General features: G+C 41.0%; 1 protein-coding gene across 5 annotated transcripts in view; it reads right to left on the bottom strand.

Annotated features, from left to right (window-relative positions):
- The window catches only part of VPS13D (vacuolar protein sorting 13 homolog D), a 101722-nt gene that overhangs the window by 7572 nt on the left and 72289 nt on the right, over positions 1 to 21861 (bottom strand). For all 5 annotated transcript variants that reach the window (XM_051637052.1, XM_051637055.1, XM_051637053.1 and 2 more), the window contains 2 exons: positions 17396 to 17528; positions 15509 to 15704 (listed from right to left, as the gene is read on the bottom strand). In XM_051637052.1, the coding sequence (XP_051493012.1) occupies positions 15509 to 15704; positions 17396 to 17528 (329 nt within the window). The remainder of the gene's footprint in view (positions 1 to 15508; positions 15705 to 17395; positions 17529 to 21861) is intronic.

The following is a 21861-nucleotide window of genomic DNA, read 5'->3' as shown; positions in this document are numbered from 1 at the left end:
CTCCGTCCTTTCCCAACAGCATCACTCAGGTTTCCTGCATGCTTTTTCATCTCTCTTTCAGGCTACTGCTGTTACTAATTTCCCAAGCCAAATGCATCATTTTTGATTCGTGCTACTTCCCACCTCACCACTTTGTAGCAATCCTGCACCATGAACTGCTTCCATCCTTTTTGATCAAAAGACAGAAAAAAAGTCCCATGTAACAATGAGTTTTCTTTTTAAGCTTCTTGGCAACAGCACACAAGAGTACTTGCCCTCTAAGCTTTGCTTTCTGCAGATGTTTTCTCCAGAGCCTTGTTTCTTTGTTACCTTTCCCTTTCAGCAGTCCTGTCCAGACCTGACACCCATGCACCCTTTTAAAAGTTGTTTTCCTTCAAGTCTTTGACACCTTTGTCTTTTAATGGTGACCAACTGTTTTTTGCTTTTGGTCCCTTCCCTTCGTGGCTGCAGTAAATGTTACTGGAATAGAATCTCTTACATGTCATTCATGACTTAATATCACCTTTGCTGCTCTTCCATTGGGCAAGTGGTCTCTCAGAGTGTTTTGGCTATCCTGGCAGAGAAAAACATCAGCTGATGTATTCTTAATGCATTATGACTATCGGGTAAGTTCTGATCTTGTTAGTGAGATTATTACACCCCTGACCTGCTGAACAACTGCCAGTGGCTCAGAAGCAGAGCATCTCACTGATCTTCACTGAGAGGAACTTCAGGAGAGACAAAAAGCTGTTGACATCAGCTGAACTATGGTTACACTAAGATGGAAAGTCAGTTTGTCAGCAGGAAGGATGGAGAGTGGAAATTCTCCAACTAAAAGAAGGTGGAACAGAGCAGAGTCTTACAAAACTGTAACAAATTGTGTCATTAACAGTGCCAGTAAAATGTTACCAAATTTTCAGTTTTACCTCTGCTGACAGATGTTCTCAGTGTCCTGCTGCACAGCTTTCCGTTTTGGTTAGACATTCATTAGTTAATTACAGTGTTACACATCCAAGCTAAAAAATGCCATCTACTGAATAAAGTACTTAGCTTCCTGATCTGCAAAAAGTGCAGTGTCTTAAAACTGTATCATTCTGTTGGCATTTCTAATCAGAATAACCCAAACACTAGGTAAACACATGACTTCTACAATCCGAGTATGACTTCATATAAATTAATAGCTTAAAGTTAGTCCACTGAATAACAGCACTATGCAGTGGTTAGAACTTCACTACTAAGTACTACAACTCCAGAGCAAGTCACTTCTACTGCCCCTTAAGTTTTTTAGACATAAACAGGATTCATCTGTACCAGACACAGTTACACAGCAGTATCTTTCTGACTCTACACCAGAGGTGAACACATAAGTGCCTCTTTTTACCTATTAGATTCTTACAAAGCACTAAACAAAAATGCTTGCCTTCATGAAATGCAAAATGTTGAGGCAAAGTGCCAAAGAAATTAAAGGGTTCCAAACAGTGTAATTCACATCTTGCTGTTGGTCCTGCTTCCTAACTTCCAAAAGCAGTAAAATGGCAAAATGCCCCCATGAGCTGTTAGACCTCTCTACAGCACCTGTAGCTTCTGTTGACAAGTTTAAAGACTGAACGTCTGAAGCATGATGTACAGCTTTTAATTAACTATTGGCCTTTTCACTTGGGCACTTTCCTATTATGCATCCAGAAGAGTCAAATAACCATCCACATGGGAGGGAGCAACAACACTGCAAACCAGTTTTTTACATGAACTGTCTTTCAGATCAGCATTCTGCTGTACTATCTTCTGTAGAACTGTGAGAAGAGACACCTGAAGCATTGCAAGGCTGCTGTAAAAATGAGGGGAAACCAGCCTTTTCATCCAGTGTATCCCAAGGAAACGTAACACGTTGTCTGGCTTAGAAGGAGGTCATGGAGGAAGTACTAGTACTGCAAAAGTATGAGGGGCCACCATGAATTTCTGGGAGAGGTGGTGATTTCTGAGTTGTGGGTTTGGCTCTCGGTTGTTTTTAGGTTTTGTTTTTGTTTTTAAAGGGAGGAAGTACTGAAAAGTACAGTGCTTCCTGCACTCACTGCTCCTCCGTGCTAAAATGTTCATCCTGGTGATAAAAGATAATTCTCATTTGGTCCTAAGAAGGTCAGCTGCTTTTCAACTACATGCCACTGCAGCCAACATAACTTGCATTGATTAGCTCCATTAGCCCCTTGGCAAAGTGGTCTGTTTGGTCTGAACAGCTAAAGACATTCCACATGACTTGATTTTTTTAATCTAAAAATTTGTTCTACTGTCTCAAGTTACGTTCTGTAAATAATAAGCAACACTGATGAAATACAAAAAGCTGAAGATTTGTAAAGCAGAATAAGCAGTGGTGTGCCCACATCTGTGTTACATTAAACATGCACTCAACAGATTTGCTGATTCTTTTTTAATAAGCACACAAAGGCAATACAAGACAGAAATGCCCTCATGTCTACTAGTCACAGCAGGGAAGAGTGCTGCTGAATGAAGACACAAAGAGATTGGAAATGGTGTCAGAAGGTTGAGGCACACACTCCAGTTCTCCACTGTTCAGACAAAGCTGAACACTGGAGAATCTCATTTCAGATGGCTGTGTGCACACTAAAAACAGTTAACAGTGTTAATTGGTTGGCTTTTGCTAACAGTTCACAGAATTCTTGTGATTTGTGATCTTGTGATTCAGTTGACCAGTTTTAAGCCAGAAGTTTTTTAATCAAACTTGCCACCGAGCCATTGGTAAGGAAGTTGTTCAGATATTATTAGTGGGAATTATTTGCCAACTTAGATTGAAAAAAAAAACTCTAGAAGAGACATCAGATGTTTTACACAATTACTTTTTTCCTGTTCCTTCACTACACATCTACCCCTCTCAGGTTTATGCTACCAGATACGTAGGTGTGATTTTTGCTGAGGTGCATAAATTCACAGTGTTTTCGAGAACAGTAACTGTTGATCACCTCTGAGCATCTTTTGGACCTAAAAAGTTTCCTTAAAGTGTACCTAGATTGCTTTGACAAAAACATTCAAAATAAAAATCAGAAGATACCAAACTACTTATCAAACAGTGATAGTCTGTGAAACAAAACACTGCACTTCTAAAGTTATATACAAATAAAAGTGTGGTTTTGCTATGACATCTTTCAGTTTCCTTAGTATCACACCCAGAATTACTACTCAGAATAAAAAAACTTTAGGAAATGTAGCAACTTCTCCTGAGAGAAAAAAGCAACAAGGAAAAAACCCTTCAACAAACACAGCAACCACTAGAACTTTAAATTTAAAATGTGTCTGTGGAATTTCTAATTTGTCCTCTTGGTAAGAGAGCAGCACTGGCAACTACTGATCTGTTCAAACAGCCCAGCTTGAGCCACATACACAGATTCTGATCCATAGTCAGGAGAGTGAAGGACACCCCACAACAGCTCTAAGTGCAAGGAGATGCAGCTCTGTCACCTGAAGGCAAGATTTAATGGAAGAGGCTCTTCACAGGGACTTCACCTGCTGCAGTGCCTGCCTGTCAGCAACCCCCCACGTCCCTGCTAGCTGACAAAGCAACTGTGCACAGTAGCCAGGTGAGCCTCCAGAGACCCCTCTGGCCACAGGGCTCTCCCCCACACTCTCTAGGAACAATCCGCTTCAGCAAACAGTTCTTGCTGCCAAAACTCCCAGCAACTGTCATCAGTGTGTCATATTCATAAAGGTGTTCCAGTTTTACAGCCTCATCATTCCAACTCATTTAAAGCAGTAACTTACTGGTTCTGCTTTAGCTCAAATTCTATCAGTGTTTCCACTGTAAACTTGTTTTTTCAGCTTTGCATAAAAGTTATTGATAAAAGCCTGCTGCCTGCTCTGGGCTGTAACTTGGCATACTGACTTTCAGCCTGGGAACAATTTTTAACCCCTTGAAATAATTATAGAACAACCTTAGTTCAAACAAAGGAAAACTGGCAGGTACTGAAGCCTATGAAACAAGTCAATGGCTGCTAGTATTTTTAAGAAATAATATCAAACCTGTTACTTACTTGGCTCTGAAAAAGGTCTGGTTCATAAATAAAGGGAGTGCTTTGTCTTAAGGCGGCTTTAGTGCATTGCAGACATCAAGAAGTGACTTAATCTTGTAAGTTAAATGAGGAATAGCCTGACATCTTCTATCAGAAAACACACAACTAAAATACCTGCTACAGTTGGAGAAGTTCAAGACTGAACCGCATGTGCAGCCTTCTGTAAGGATCACCATCCCATGCACATGATTTCCACAAAACCCAGGACAAGACAGTACTTGTCTCACAGTGGGTAATGGGGAGGACACAATGTACAGCATAGTCGTAACTGCCAGAATCAATTAAATGCTAAACAACATATACCTTAAAGTTCAGTCATCGCAGCAACAAACTACAGATGATGGAATCAGATCAGAGGGAGAGCAGATGTGTGGCACTGCTGGCACGGTCTGTCCTGTGTATCACACCTTTGCAAAATACTAAAAATCCAGTTTCCACAATTCTTTCCTCTGATGTACTTCCTCTGTAGTTTGTATAATGTTGAAGCCTTGTGATAAGCAAAGCATCTCCAGTATTTACTGAGCATAAGGGGCCAGACTGTTAGTTTGTATGTGGTGGTACTTCATGTCTGAGAACTTCCAGTGACTTGGGCCCATTGCAGAAAAACCTGTATTCTATGTTCCACTGTGACTGCCAGCAGAGTAACTGTGTTTCAAAGGGTAGCTGCAGTGGCCTCCTTCCCAGTGCTGGACTTTGGGGGTGCAGTTCCCAAGAGGCAGATCATTTCTTGAAGACCTGACACCTGAACCCAGAGATCTGGCACAGCTCTGGGATGGAATCATTCACCAGTTCAGCCACAGATGCTTTTAAGGTGTGTTAAAAATGCACCCGTGGTGCAGTCCATCTGAGTGTTGGATCTGGCATCAGAATGTCTCAGTTAGATGCAAGAATGTGTAAAATCACGAGCCAGACAGCTCCCTGCTGACTGCATATCTGAGGAAGCTTATATGTGCCGTTTATTCCAGCAAATGCATGGAATATATTGTGCTTGTTAAATGTGTTCCCAAAATGCTAGTTTCAGGCAGAAACATGGAAATAAATGGTGCCTAGGGTACAAACCTCCCACTTACAGTCAAATCCCTCCTCTTTTGAGGGATCTCCCAGCTCAGATACTGAAGACCTTTATCTGACCCAGTATACTTTTAGGGGAACTACAGCATGCTGAAGAAGCAACTGTTTATCACGTAGATTGTTCCTGCCAGCTTCTTGGAGATGCAGTCTTTCTGCCCCCTTCCCCTTTCTTTTGTATACAAGGTCAAAACAAAACTGAAAACTTCACTGGATTTAGGATTGTACACAACCTCTTCAGGCTCCAAATTGAAAAGAAAGAGAAAAGTGCTTAATTAAGACAGAAAGAAGCACTTCTTTAAAACCAGCAGAGCAGCAGATGTACTCACTCAGATGGCACATTCTTGTGACAGCCACACTACAAACCGAAGACCTGGGTAAGCTGTATGTGCTGGTGTGCCAGACAACTGCTGGGCCCTGACAGCACTGCTGCTCTCTGCATCCACTAGCACTTGCTCCTCGGAGCTTCCTCCACCTCTGACTCCAACAGCCACGCAGCAAACGGACACTTTTTCGAGCACTTTGACATTCTCAAGCTTAAGTTAACAAACTAACAATGCCATCTCAGTTTCCAGACTCTTCCTGTACTGATTGCAGAGTGATGACTACAGTTGTCACCTTAAAGGTCCCTGTCTCATAAATGTGTTGAAGAATGCTCTCATTCACCTTCTGATTCTATGTAAGAGCTACAGTTCGTAGCAGGGATGACTTGCAAACACCTATCTGAAAAACAGGAGCTGAACATGCCTCAGTGAAGATTAAAGGGCCGTAACACTACTCAGCCTCGGGGCACAGGGCCTTCCAACTCCTGAACACAGTCTGTTGTAGTAGGTGGAGCATTAGTCTTACTTCTGTGCTCATGTTTATAACAGCCCCATTAAAACCCATGAGTGCCGGCCAAGCAATGCCCATTTGTTGTAAATGCAAACATGATCACTTTACTTTGAGTGTAACATTCTTGTGTGTAACAGAAATGCTTCCATATTGTACTCCTACCTTTCGGGGAAAGGAAATCCTCTTCAGGGAAGAAAGCAAACCAGAGGCCCCTGCCCAGCACCAGGACATGAACTGCTAGGTGTGCATGAAGAGCTGTGTGAAATGAACTAGGATGACTGCATGTTTTCTCTTCAGACTCTTCTTTGTATATTTTCAGTTAGTAGAACTAGGCCTGCAGCAGACACAGCGAAGTCCTCTTAGCACAGACTTCACCTAACAAAAAGCTACTCAGAAAGTTTGTTTTGATTTTTAAAGTTACCAGTTGCAAGAGCAATTCAAATCAACTGGCTGTACTTAGAAAACTGATAAAGAGTGTTCCACATGTTAACAGCAACATTAGGTGGAGAAATTATCTATAAAAATACCAGCCACATGCTAAATGAGGTGACATCAAGGCAATAAATAGCTCCATCTGTATGAAAGAGTTTGTAGAACAACCCAGAAGACATCTCTGAACAAAAAAGCAGCTACCTATGGATAAAATAGTACTGAAAAAAAAGTGGCTTGGATTTTTTTCTTTTTTTTAAAAAGATCAGTTTTATATATTTTTCTTGGATCACTTTATAAATCTGCTGCACGTTAGAAATCAGACACACATGTATTTTCTCCAAGTAAAGAAAGTCGAAGGTTTACATTTTTAATAGCAATGTGACTATTTCTGAATGGCAGCAGTATATATTACATGCAGTGTGAGAGGGTTAAACAGGACAGCCTCAACTCTTTATAAACTTTTGCCCTCTGGATATGTACTCATTGGCTGCTGTACAAGACTTGAGCTGTATTACACGCCTTAACGATATGGTTCAACTGTCGGTCAGGCTCGGGGCCTGGCAATAGGCCAGACCGCAATCAATGGGACACAAACCTCCCCCTTTCAGATCATCACGAAGGCTCATATTATCTCCTTTTTGTCGTGCTGGTTAAATTTATGGAGCAGAACCCCGAAGCTGCATTCCTTGGCTTGGGCCGGCCCACGCGGGCCTCCCTTTGTTTGGTACTGTAAGCGAGGCGTGCTTTGGAGGATTGCAGGGTTGTTAGTTCAGGCACTGACTGTTTGCTCATGACTGAAATGAAAAGAGTTCAGTGGAAGGGCAAAAGGACAGCACAAGTGTAAAACCCCATCCCAGCAGGCCCTGGGCTTCCATCTCCAGCCTCCGGACTAGGACTGAACAGAAAACCTCACTCACCCTTCATGACAAAGGAAGAAATCTGTCTAGTAACAGGTAAACAGCCCGGCAGCGCCTCAGCACGTACCTTGCCGCAAGGACCCCGCTTCCAAGTAAGCCTGGAATTACCACATAAATATGAACCTCAGCTAAGCTGCTTACAAGTGGTGTTGGTTTTAAAGCAATGCTGGATCTTTTCATTGAAAAATAAAACCTGTCAGTACAAACAGTCCTACCAGTCCGGCCACATGGTTTAATGTTTCTACCTTTTTAAGCATGTGGAGTAACCTCAGACAAGCCAATGTCCTGATACTTCTGTTTGGGAGGAAGACATAGGAAGTTATTCTAGTATGACACAAAACTACTGGAAGTACAGTATATAGAGGAGAAAACAGTTACATTTTGTATACAGTGATTTCACGCATCTTTATGTTTGGTCTTGGCACAGAAAAAGTCCACCTTTGGGTATGTTCAGATATTTTCTACTTAAAGCTTTATTACTGTGGCCACTTCCTGATAAAGGTCACAAAATTAAGGATATAGGGAAACCTTTAATGTGATCTCAAGGCAAAATCATCTGGAGTGAAAGCAAATGGAAAGGCAACTTAAAAGAATATTCCAAAAATACACATGAAAAACAACCACACAGCGAAGCACAAGGACTCGTACAAATTATGCATCTAACACAAGGTACCCGTGTACTTACTCTCTGGTACAGAAAAGTATCTGTGCTTACCTCCATCAGAGTAAGGCTAGTAAAATCATTCCCAGAAACCTGCCCCAGACCTGCTGTACCAGACTTCACCCCTTTGGCACAAGCAGCAGATATTTCAGGACATGAGGTCATAAAGCAGTTCATGCTGTTTGTGCTTTAGTAAATAAACAAATGCTATATTCCTAGCCCATTACAACAGTTCCATCTTTCCTACTAGTTTTATGAACTGCAAATACTAGTAAGGGGGCCAAAAGATATAAAAACCCACAGAAAGTGTGGTAAAGTTTTTTTCAATTCTGGGGCTCAGGTCTGCCTGGTCTGAGGCAGGCGGCTGGTTTGTCCTGGGACACTCCAGCAGACACGGCTGTTTTGAATAAAGCTTTTGTTCCTTCCTGGTGTGCAAACACTTTCAACTTATCCCACCTCATTCTAAGCAAGCAGATTTGTGAATGGAAATTGGGAATACTTTATTGTCTGGTCTTCCACGACTTTTTAGTTTGTTCTGCTGATGCTGACGCATGAATATATTTTATTCTTTCTCCAAGTCTCTCCAGTGCCATTCCAGGAGATACCACTGCAGACTGGTTAAATCTGCAGCTCTGTAATTGTTTCAACCTAAGGAAACTACAGAGAGCCCAGCAAAACAGCAGCATTTATCAGAGTGCTTTCTGAATAAGGAAGGGTCTGAAAAACGAATGCCAGAAAACAGGAAATGTACAACACAGGAGAAGGTGTCCCTTTTCTTTTTAGCCTTGGTGTCCAAAAGCTGCTGCTGAATATAAGATAATTGGACAAAGTGTGCAGGCTCTAGAAATACATGGATTTCCTAAGGAAATTTTTGTCCCTTTCTAGATGCATTCCTTTCAGTTAACAGCTAAATACTCTGAATGAGCACATGGTAGAATCATTCTGTGTCACTTAAAGTGTAGGTACCGGAATAAACCTGTGGTAAATCCAACAAAGGATTTACCATCTCTTCAGAAGGAAGTTCATAACTGCTTACATTTCTGAAGGACCAGGCCAGGCCTACATGACGGTGCCTTGGATTTAACTTGACAGGAAAACATTAGTGACCTATTGCAGAGGTCTCCATGTCCCAGAAAGCAGCAGCTTCCCCTGCAGCAGCATCACATCGGCGATTGAGGTGCCCAACACCTCCCCTTTCCTGCCAGACTGGCCTAGTCCAACATCCTGCCTGTTCCTCCCCAACTCAAACCTTTTCCAAACCAGTTACTGTGCACAATGAAATCAAGTCTCGTGTTTCCTTTCTGATCCAACCATAGCAGCAGGCTGTTGTTTAATGTGAAAGCTATGCAAGTGTCACTGAGACAGTGCCCTTCAAGCAGTGAGGGAACACCTGCCTCCAGTTGTAACTTACCATAGCACTAGTAAATACTTCAGTTTTGTGGAGACTGTCACATTAAGGACATCTTTCTGAAATTATTTGTTGCTAATCATGAATGAACATCTAATGAAAAACAATTTCATGTTTTATGCTTGGCTAACTATTCAGTATTATTCATTTTAATGTTTTCTATTTTCACTCTGAATGCACCCAGGGTATCTTTGTGCCCTCAAATGTCAATTTAAAAACTAATGTTTTAATGAAAAATCTTTTTACTAGCAAAATACATGTTGGTTTTTAGAATGACAGTTCAGTCCCTCATCAAGTCTCGCTTTTTCATGTTAACAGACACGGTCCCAGTAGTGAGCCCAGAGACCCCACCATTTTCTTGCACCAGGCTTCTGTTCAGTTTTAACAGTAGGAATACATTCTGTCATGGCACAGCAAAAAGGCTCTACACAAAAGAAGTTACTTAAGTTTTAACTAAAGGTGTAGCACTCCCTATTGGTACTGAAACCATCCAGAACTTCTCTGTATGTGGGATGCATAAAAACCCAGAAGAAAAATGCAAAGGAGAACTCTAAAGAACAGCTGCAACAACTTGGAAAAGTCTTTTTACAAAGAGGGAAGGTGTTTCCATGTTTTCTTTCTCAGACTCTGCTAATCAAAGTCTAGCTCTACATTCCAGAGGCAAATCAGACATAATATATGTAAAACATAAGCCCTGTATCATTAAGTATTGCTTAATGCAAGCCAGTAATTGCTGAATTTTGTCTAAAAACTCCTATTACTTAAAAAACAGTAATATACAGCAGATATTCAAGTAACCACATCTATACAGGCTTAATGAAGCAGTAAGTTGCTGCTGTATGTCCAAAATACTGTGGGGTTTGTCTTCCACTCCTTCCAAGTAGTTAAATTGAGTGAAGTTCCAAAAAGGGGACAATCAATTGTAAAGACAACTGATTCCACACATATTCCAAGTCTAAATGGTGTCCAGAAATGCACCTACTTAGCCATAAACTCCCAGAAGCATGATCCAGACATAAAGCAAGGTCTCTGCAGTAATGCAGAGGAGTTACAGTCTGGTTTTGCAGTGGGTACAATTTATGTTCATCCAACCCCCTAAAAAGGAAGAGAGATAGCACAGGGTTTGGATTCTCCAAATCATCTGGACTTGTGCTGGATGCTGAGCAGCTAACAGTGCTTTCCTACAATGGACTATTGATGGTTCTGGGAACTGTGGCATTACTACACATGTGGCTCTAGAATTATAGACTGCAATAAAATATGATTAAGCAAACAATGTTTAAAAGGTTCATGTTTCTTCTACTATATTCTGTGAATTAAAAAAATGATAATAACTACCTGCATCAGAGTTACTTTTTTCAACCACGAACAGCAAATGAAATCATCCCTACTGAAGAGGAACTGGGCTGCAGTCTGAGGAACTGCTTCCCCCACAAGAAAATCTACCTTCACACACGCAAGAGCAGACACTGGAAAAGAGTAGGATCTCCAGGAACCACAGAAAGGTGCAGGCAAATGCAAACCTAACAGAAGAACACTGAGCAGCTGAGACTGGTCACAGAAAATTGCTACAGCAGGGAAAAGTGTCTGCTGAGGTGCTGCAAAATGTGTGGGCACAAAACCAGGCTTGCTTATCTTCAAGGATCTAGTAAAAGCAGCATGATAAAACCGTGTTTGGAGAGGACAAACTAAGTGGTGTTTAACATTCCAGTGAGGACAGTGAAGTACTAAAGAACCTGAACAGGTCAGAAATATGGCAGGAAATTAAATGGGATTCAACCAACAAAACTGCAGCCTGGTTCATCTGGGGAAAAATAATCCAGAACACAAATATGAAATGACAAGGAGATACTTGCAAAGCAGTAAAATAGAACAAAACACAGAAAAGGACTCTTGGGGGAAAACAGCAAGCAGAAAACTTGCTATCAATTTGCAATGTGATATGGCAGTAAAACCAGCCAACACAATTCTGGATGCCTTGCAGAGCACAGCTTGTCACAGACCAGGGATATGACGGTCCCTTTTCACAGAATCCTGATGGGAACTTACAGACTGGGGGGATTTCAAAGTAGCTCAACAACAGCAATAGAACAATCTGGATAAACTAATGACAGAAGAATGTAAACCCATAAAATCAAGTTCAGCAGGGATGGGAGCTAGTGCTGAGGAAAAGCCAATGTCTGCAGCCACTTAACTGTGCCACAGGAGTGAAACGGACAAACTTGCTCAAAAGAAAACATCATTTGAGGAAACAGTCCATTAAAGAGACCTATTATCCCACTGGAAAAAATAGGAAGAGAATATGAAGGAAATCACACGGCCCAAATAATGTACAGATTAGACCAATGAATCAGCTAAACTGTCCTGTTTGCAACATTTCCAGATCCACACAACACAATGAGACAATAAATATATTTTCTCTGGCTTCTGGGAAAATCTTAGGAAGTGAGTAGCAGAACAGTGAAGTCCCCTTTACCAGATTCATGCCCCATACATGACTGACATTACTGTGAAGACTCTTGAGGTGAGATCTAGATCAAGACCGAGGTCAGGACAGAATTTGGGACACATACAGAGGTGTTAAGGTTCAAGCAATACTGATCTTTAAAACTTAAGAACCTTGAGAATACACCCTTTGCAGTGTCTCAGCTGAGCTGGTGCTCCACACAATGAGGTACTTCATTTTCTACATCTGATTCTCTGTGTCACTGATACTTAGGCTCTCAAGTCTATTGCTTTTGACCTCACCATTGACATCACAGCTAACAGAGATGGATGCACAACAGCCAAAAAAAAAAAAAAAAAAAAGGCTGCTTGTTTCCAGGTGAAGTACATGTAAAACAAATATTTACATAAGAATTTTCTGTGACCATTAATGACTTGCCAATCTCAAACCATTCTTTACTGCTACAGTCTAGCTCCCAGTCATGGAGAAAATTCATTAGAATTGGGTCAGTCATGAAGTTACCTCTTTACTTCTAAGTTTCATATTGTGACTATCAGAAAAGGACACAAACCCTTGCAGCAGTCCCAGACTTGCACTGACCTGGCAGAAGCCTGAGAGAAATGGCAGTTTCCTGCAGTGCTTATTGTTAGGTCAGACATACAGCTAAATATAAATGTTCTTCACTTGTGCTGCACTAGGACTTAAAACATGTTTCTAGGAGAGAGCTTTCCAAGCCTATCTAGAGACATAAAAACCAGTTCAAAACAGGAAAGCTTTTAAGACTTTTGCAGTATATGACAAATATGGAAATAATCAGAACTCTTGTATGTGACACTACAGTACTTGGAACACAAAGACCACTCAGAAAAAGGTATCAAGTCCCAGGCATTAGATGTATACTGCACTGTCAACAACAGTTTTCCTTTATGTTCTCCTCTGCATTACAATGTAGAAGTATTGAGGCAGCATTATTCATAAACAAAGAGAGTAAATAACTTGATTACATAATAAGTTACAAGATTAGCCTTGAGAAAGTCCAGCCTAAAGTCAGGTTTAAAGAATATTTCCTCACACTTGAAACACATCACCTTTAAACTCCCACCATAAGCTATAAAGCCATAATTTGTATCTCAGCTGTACTGGTTTGGCTCCATTCTTCAAACCCAGGGTTTTTTCTAGCTGCACGAGTCCCAGAACAACCCCAGACATCCTGAAGCCAAGAGACATGTGTGTCCCTACAGCAGGACCACAGTCACACACTGCAGAGCGTGTCCTCCACAGCATTCTGCTCACTTCAGAAACTCTCCTGGAATTACAACATGGCTTTTAGGAAAACCTGCAACCTTAATCAGAATTCTCTTTCTCACTTGAAACTGATTCAATGGTTAAAGTCAAGCAGATTGCATTCAGGATTTTTTTAAAATTCAGCCATGTAACCAGAGAACTGCAAGGGGGCTATAACTGATGCTTACGTATCATGCTATTTAAATCCAAGTGTAATTAACTCCTCGACTCAACTCCGCACCAGTACCGGAAGCTCGCGCACGGGCTGTCAGTCTCAAGATAAGGTCAAGATGGCTCTTACCACGCTTATTAACTCACATTTTTCAATTGTTCAAAACTACACTTGAGATCAGTTACTGCCATAAACTGACATTCATCAGGGTTAGCTGGTTTTGTGCACTGAGCTTGGAAGAGCCTACACAGCCCAGCATGCTCCAACAGAACATTCAACTGGAGCCAGCAGCTCGGGTTTGGAACACTGCTCTGTTTTGATTCCAAACCACACATACTTGAACAGTTAACAAATGCGGCAGGGGGATATTGGTACACAGCAGTCTAAAAAATGTACAAATCCTTTGTTGGATTTTTTTTTATACCCTGAAAGAACAATTTGGTTGCTTCATTATATAAGCACATTAAAAAAGCCAACAAAGTGAACCCAAGTGCAAGGCTGCTTCTAGGTCATGGTGTGGCTTTGGGTTTTATTCCCCTCCTACATATCTACATATTCTCAAGTACATTTTTCTAGCTAAAAACAGTTCTGATCAAATTTTGTAGACTGGAGTAGTAAGTGAGAAGTCTTTTTTCTTGTGGGGTTTGGTTTTTTCCTTTTTTTCTCTACAGGAAGTTGCTGGGTCAGAAACTTTTTTGCAGAGTGCGTGAAAAAATAATGTTACAGTGCTCCTCTATGACAGTAGTAGATCAGAATCTAATGGAAGCAAAATTGTGTCTAACCCTCACCTCTTAACTTAACTCTTTAACTTTCCAAGTTAAAGGGAAATATGTCACATAGGTAAATCTAGAGATAAGACTGGCTGGAGGCTCTCCCCTCCCAGTTGCTGTCACTTGGTCAACTGTCTGTAGGCTGTACCCCACAGAGCTGTCAGAGCATGAATTTTAAGTCCATGTGTATCTGGAAACAAGCTATAATAAAGACATGGTTCAACTGGTGAGACAACAAGTACAGCCAGGAGTGTTGCTCCCCACCTTTAAATAAATAAACCAATCTGTACAGTCACAAAATTAACACACATACAATCAAAGCAGTAATGTCTTTCCTGAGGGATGCACTTAATGTCATTTTGTGTACGTGCATGTACTTAGCAAATTGTAATCCTTGACCTCTTGGCTTTACCAATCAAGCTAAGTACCAAATACATGAGACACATACATGAAAACATTTCCCTTTTCCCAACAGAGTACACCTAGACTCATTCTTCCAGGTTTCCTACACCTCACTCACACTTCATCAAGCTTATTGTCCTTCCCTGAAACACACTGATGGTAACTACGTCCCAGGATTCCAAGAGTGGCACAGTAAAACACAGGAAATGGAAAAGCCAAACAGGAAGATGAAACGATCAGAAAACCCAACGTTTTGTAAACGTTTTTCTCTAAGCTGACAGTAAAATTTACTTAGAATATTCTCTCACTTCTTCAGCTTGCAGGATGTCACGCACATTCAAAAGGACCTCTTGGCATAGAGCTATCATATAAAGTACATTCTTGGCCACAAACAGAAGGATCTTCTCCAAGAGCAGCCTTTGTAGAGCACAGCCCTTTCCCTCTGCCACGTTTGGTCAGTGCTAATGAACACTCATTTGCTTTAACATCCTCATCTCTTGCAGAGACCACATTAGGCCAGTGACTGAACACAGGAAGGCAAAGTCTGTCCTGATGTGCTGACACTTGACACCCACAGGTGTGAGGGCACAGAGACACCACTACCCACACTTTCTGCCAGGGGGAACTATTATACGTGTGAAGATAACGACACTGTATAGATGCCAGAGCTCTTCAGACCTTTGAAGAATTGTTTTTCTACACAGCTAAATGGAAACTGGAGGTACAGCAGGGACAGATCTTCAACTCCTCCATGGTGGAAATTTCATCTCATTATATAAAGCCTTTTAAGTATTTTACTTTAATCTAATGCTGTAACTTAATAATCCCTATTTTATGTTGCAGCTTTTCTGTGCAAATTTCACTTGTTTTAGAATTTACAAAAGCCACTGATCAAAAGAAAAGCAAATTGAATGCAATGGGCTACATCACTAATGATGGCTCATAGCAAACATCATTAAATTATTGCCTCTTCAGGTAAGGAAAGATCATCAGATCAGAAATTGCAGCAGGTATCAATATGCATTTCGACAGTATTATTGGTGGCAAATATGAACTGACCTGGGGCCGCTGAGCGTGGCCGTGTCCCTCACTGCCTGCGCCGTCTCCGAGGCGAAATCCAGAGCTCCCGCCACAGGTTTGGTGACTGTGCCCACCAGCCCCTTGCCAAGGCCTGATATGAAACCACTGACACCTCCTTCAGTCTTCACACCCTCGACAGTTGAAGTGATGACGCTTGTCAGTCCTCCAATGATACCTGGCCAAGACAGGAACAGCAAAGTAGAACCAAGTCTTGCCTCTCAGAACTACAGAACCATGTCACATTAGCAAATACCTCTCTACTTTGTATATGTAGTCTACACACACAAACAGCAACATCCCACATAAGAATACTTAATTCATTATTAAATATCTATATTAAAAAAAAATCTACACAGCTTTATTTCTCAGCTGTATTTACACAAATAGCTCCCATCCATTACTGAGGTGAAGCAGTTGCCTACAACGTGTCTACTATCAGAAAAGCTTATACAATTAGAGGCAGAACATAGAGAAGTGCATCTCTCCACTGGCACCATGTGGTTTAACTGCTGCTGCCAACAGGCATTTCTGTGCACATCTCTGTTGTGGAGAACCTGAGTGCTCTGAAGGAATCAAGAACCTGCTGAGGCTTCAAGAGACTTGGAACAGTTCGTGTTATCTGAGAACATGCTTTACAGATTTCCCATGTCCATCATTAGAGTATCACCATTTTTAGTGACCTGGCTAAAGCACTCATTTAAAAATGCTCCCCACCATTTGGCCCTTCAGCTTTCAGCAGCCAGGTGCTCTTTTAAGGTCTGTAATTGAAGTACAGACCAGGCAGCATCTTAATTTGCAAATTCAAGAAGCAGAGAGTATTTGAATCACTTCTCCTGGGTAACTAGTTTCTGGTTAATTCCTACATTTCAACAGACAGGATTAAGCAGCTATTTGCTTTTTTGAAAATATCTGAATAGGAAGCATTTCTCAACTCCACAGAATTAAACTAAAACAGTCCTGCTAATTACTGGATAATCCAACACAATGAAATGCTTTTATAATTGTCTTTTCAGCAAAGACTAAGAGATTTCAGCTTTCCTGCATTTCTACCAATGTAATTTGTATCAGACTTTCCAGCACACTGGGGTGAAACAGCTCTCAGGACCTGTTTATGTACCTACGGGGTCTCTTTGTGAAGAAAGTCCAGCATAAAAACTTTTTCCCAGCATAGAAAAGATCATTTTAGTGAAAGCCAGATTATCCTCGCTCAGGCTGGAACAGTTGCACTAGAAGACTGACATTTAAACAAACTCAGTCAAGAAGATGCAAAATATAAATATTTGATTTAAACTTGGCTTGTATTGATTTAACATTCTTCAACAGATAAATCATGAACTAAATTGATGTGAGCTTCTGGCCAAGTTAGGACTAGTCCACTGTCTTTTACAGAACTTCATTTTTCTGGTTCTCAGTAAATTTAAAAAAAACCCAAAATAAAACCACAAAAGAACCCAGCTGGTGAAATGCTGCTTCAGTACCCATTCTGGGGAAGCTCAGGTTCCTGGAAGTGAAAGCAAACCTGCTCATTTTCATTTTAATGTCTGGCCCTCAAAGAAACTGCCTGCATGGATCTTTCATGCAAAGAAACTGAAGTTTTGGAGCTTCCTTTGAAATTTCATTTTATTTTGCAAAAAAAAGAAAAAGAAAAAGCTTTTACTTATGGTTATATGTGAAAAGACCTTATTCTTTAATGTAGTTTCTGACAACTTAAAAAACAATCCTCCCACCCCAACCTGCAAGCATTCCAATGCTAATCTAAAGCCCATATAGCTCCTCTTCCCTGGCTTCAAATAATCACCCAGGAGTAACACAATCTGATCACTATTTTAAGAGGGAAAGGAGTTTAAAACTACAGTGCAGGGTTACCATGTGCAAGTCCATGGATTCCAGCTACAAGGTGCTCTCCACTGGTCGCCGCGTGGTACCGGATGTATTCTCGCTCGGTCTGATGCCTGTTATCCATTGTCTTTCCCAAACCATCTGACAAGGTCCCAGCAAACTGCAAGAGAACAACCTTTGCTGTTACTAAAAAAGCTGATTATGTTTCTTATCTGTAGATTTACTGAAGAAAATGCCTAGATTCTAGTTGTGAAATAGATTTCTACAACTCATTTTGTTCCACATACGCAATCATTCCAGCTTTTTTTGCCACCAAGAAATCTCTGAGGTACATTATCCTGTGCAACTGAAATCCTGAGGTGACAGTAAAAAACCAAGTAGGTTCCCAATGGCAGTGGTCAAGCCAAAATAAATGAAGTCTGTGAAAGATGTACCAAAAGAAGTGCCAGTGACCCAGCTGTAACCTTTCAAAAACACACAAGAATGTTGTTTAGATACAAAGCTTTTCTTTTGCAAAGTTATGTGAAAAGCTTGAAGGCAAATCTGCCTGTTGTGTTCTGCTCCTGCCTCAGTAACACAGCACAGGAACTGCCCGATGGTGGGAGCAGCTGCTGGGGGAGCTGGGTGAGGCTCCAATGCCCTCAGGTGCTGCACACTCAGACAGCTCTGAGGGGAACGTTCTGTGGAGCATTTTTACCCGTTACACTCACCTTGAACAGTTTGGGAGAAGACTTGAGATTTATTTACAGAAAAAAAGAGGACACTTAAGTCCAAACAGGATTTGGTCTGAGAACTCTGACCATTACTGAGTACCCGTCCAGGAAAAAGCACCAAATAAAAAAGATCTATTGTGAACTGTTGACCTTGAGTTTGGTGCAATCAAATATAAAACAGAAGCTCAGTGGAGGGAGGGGACAAGAAAAGGTGACAAAAAACCTGAAACCTTACTTCATATTCTGGATATTATTATAGAAAAGGGCATTTTCATGTCATAACCTCCAAATATTACCTTTGCTTTTTTCCCCCCATTTCAAAGGTAGGATAATTTAATGCTTTGTTGTGTCTCAGACTAGGGCTGGGGAGTGTACCAGGTTGCACAGGAGTATCAAAGATACTGGATGGCTGCAGCAGTGCTGAAATCCTTGCTGTCCTGCACTCACAGTTCCTCTCCTGTTCTTCTGCTTAAGAGCTGTATCTGGACACTGCCCTTCACACTGTTCAGCCTTGCTGCACCTCCTGTCTCCTTTGCATCCACACTAGTTGTGTTAAAAACCTTATCTGATTAAGGTGTGCATCAGAAGACAACTCAAACCTGGTATAACATTCCAATTGCAAATACACAAAGATTAAAAAACAACTAGACAAACAGTTAATTTGTGTGCTTGATGCAACGATGAAGTTCCCTTCCTTTTTCTGTCACTTTTTTCCAAGGCTGCATTTATTTTTTACTAATGATGTGACTTCCTAGTTTTAGATCCTTCTTTCCAGCTCAAAAACAAACTAGCCCAGAGGCTCCAATTATCTAAACAAGTAAGACACTAACAACATGAATGAAAATTAAATCCCATGACCCCTCTTGTGACTTGATCATATGGACACTAAACAGAGCATAGCGATCAGTGACTGAATTACTCCTGACCTCTTTGTGAACTTCATGTAGTTTTGTTTTTTCTTTAAATTAGCCTAGAAATGCAAACCAACCTGAAGCTATCTATTCACCATGGTTAAGGCTGGCTTTTTTTCTGGATAAATACTTTAAGAGGTTTAGAGTAGTTGCTAGAAAACTGAAAAGCCCTTCAAAACTCAAATGTGTCGCGAGCCGATGCCAGGGGGCTGCTGGCTGTCAGGATCCCCACTGAGGAATCCATCAGGGCCTGAACATGAGCTTTGAAGAACACATTCTGAAAGTTATCTTGGTGTATGAGCAGACAACCAGGCAAGCAGGAATAAACCACTTAATTAATATTGATCAAAATCAGGAAGCTCTCCCTACAGCTTTGGTGGGGGGTTTTCGTTGTTTTTTTCCCTATTTAAACTGGCCAGCTCTGCTGCACCAGCTTTTCCTCAGTTTCCTTCCTCTGTGAAAAAGAACCTGACACCTCACAGTCAGTAACAATTCTATTTTAGTGCATAGAAATCATTTTAATGTGATAGTAAATTCTTTTCATAGTAAGGAGGAAAAAAGAAAAATCATATGCACACAGTTTAAAAGTCACAGTCTCCATTAACTGTAAAACCAGAATTAAATAGGAACTATTTTTATGCAATATTTAGAAAATAACAGTGAATTACAGCTGTAAATAGAACAATGTAAGGAGCCTAATGGACCAAACATACCATGAAATGTTTCCATTTTGCTCTGACTCAGGTGACAAAATCTCATCTCAACACATTAATTACAGAACATGACATTCATGTTGAATTACTTCTGGACACACCTCCTCCCCCTCCCGGGTACTGTTTGTTTTCTGGCCTCATTTAACAAAGACTGAAGCCAAACTTTGTGCCCATCTGTACCATTTGTACCTAAACCAACAGGTTACCTCAGTGACCACACGTCAGGTCCTGTCTGAACACCTTCCAGCTGGGGACCACGTGAACAGGTCCTGTCTGAACCAAAGCAGCACTTTTCCTGCTCAGGGGCACAACATGTAATGGGATCAAGTTTGCCAATTAGAGGCAAAATGTCAGTGAAGATAAAACAACTGAGACATTTCACAGGCAGAAGCAAGGCCCGTTAAGGTCTGCTGGGCAAGTGAGCCCCTCACTATTTTCTGCTGTGAAGTTTAGACTCTTATTTGCAATAAAGATCCAGACTGTAGTGTCACGTTATCCCAAGTCAAGAACAAGACCTACATCACCTATTGCCCAATGCAGGTAACACCACAAGAGTGAAATCACTGCTGGGTATCAGAAATTTTTAACCAGCCTTTGCTGTGCACCTCAGAAATACTTCCCCTGAAATATGAAGCCCATTTCAGCAGACAAGATTCTACTTGTATAAAAAGGAAAAATAAAGATTTGTAACATAAAACCCCCAAAACAGCCAACCAAATGCAAACCTGCACAACATCTTATGCCCAGGCTCTGTCCCTTATAATCACTGTATTAAGAAAAAGTTACTCAGCAGTGGCAAGTTACTTCAGCATCAGAAACTTGAGTAATCATCACAAATTTATGCAGTTTAGGTCCAGCTTAAACTTAGAAGGGAGACTGGAAGTAGATGATCTTTAAGGCCAAACCATTCTATGATTCTGCTATTCTGAGTAAAACACAAAAGCAGACTTGCCTGCCCCCCACCCCAAATGTCTTGCATTTAGGTGTGTCCTTTGAGAAGTGCAGAGTAAGATATTAAGCCTTGGGGAAGGCCAGTGATGGTGGCTTATTGAGCTGTTAACCCGGTCATGCAGAAAATGGTCTCCAGATAAACAAAGGTGACAACAAAAGTGTGATCCACCCTTGCCTTCCTCAGCTTTTGTTAATAAGGTGTGACCTGATAACTTCAAAGCCTACTGAAGACCACGTAAATGCCAACATAACTAAATGCAACAATCTGTGGAACAAACATGAAACTAATCAAGGGACTTCTGAGAAGCAGTCCTCCCCTCCTCTGTCCTAATTGTCATAATGAGTTCTTTGTCTACTTGCTGATTAAAAAAAACAACTAATAATATGGTCGTTTATCTCTGCATTTTTCCCCATTTCAGCTGTCCTTTTCCTTCAAACAGAATTCCAACATAATACACCAGTATCAGCTAAGATAAATTCCCATCTTCCTAACCAAAAGGCACTCAGGTGTTACTGAATGATGCCAGTCTACACCCTGAGTACATGTAAGAAGGAAGGCATTTTACTTGGCAACTTGGTATTATCCAAACAACGCCACATATGAGTCTTTCACACCACTAATTAAAAGTTCTGTCACTTCAGGTACTAAGAATATTTCAACTTACACTGAAATACCTAAGTAATTATGCATTGTTTAATCCCTGGCCTTACCTATTCTGCTTGGACAGAAAAAGGAAAACCTCTCCAAAAACCTCCAGTAGTCCAAACATTTGTCCATGGTCATTCACAGACACCCACCACATTTCATTAGCTTCAGCCTCTGTGGTCCAACACAAACTGGTTCTCCTGAGGAGGTGAAATCCAAGTGCCACGTTTCCCACCCCGCGCCAGGAATAACACTACTGTGAACTCCATCTTGGGAGCAACATGTAAACCACTCTCAGCACCTCACGATAATTGAAAATGTTGTTACATTTGCTTCCATAAGCCCGGGGCACACTGGCCTTAGCAGCCTCCTCTGCAGATTCAAGTAAACAGATGATTCATAATTTCTTGTTTTATGTTTACACAGTGTCACCAATCAATAGAAACTTTCTACCACAATCTGCAAAAGCAGATGAAACAAGAAACCAATCTAGTCACGTTTTGGTTTTTTTTGGGGGGGTGTGTGTTTGCTTTGTTTTTCTTTAGAAAGGTCCAATAAT

The sequence above is a fragment of the Apus apus genome, chromosome 20 (assembly GCF_020740795.1).
Source record: "Apus apus isolate bApuApu2 chromosome 20, bApuApu2.pri.cur, whole genome shotgun sequence".
Taxonomy (NCBI): domain Eukaryota; kingdom Metazoa; phylum Chordata; class Aves; order Apodiformes; family Apodidae; genus Apus; species Apus apus.
Note: the sequence above shows the minus strand (reverse complement) of the source record. Positions and strands in the feature narration are given on the sequence as shown.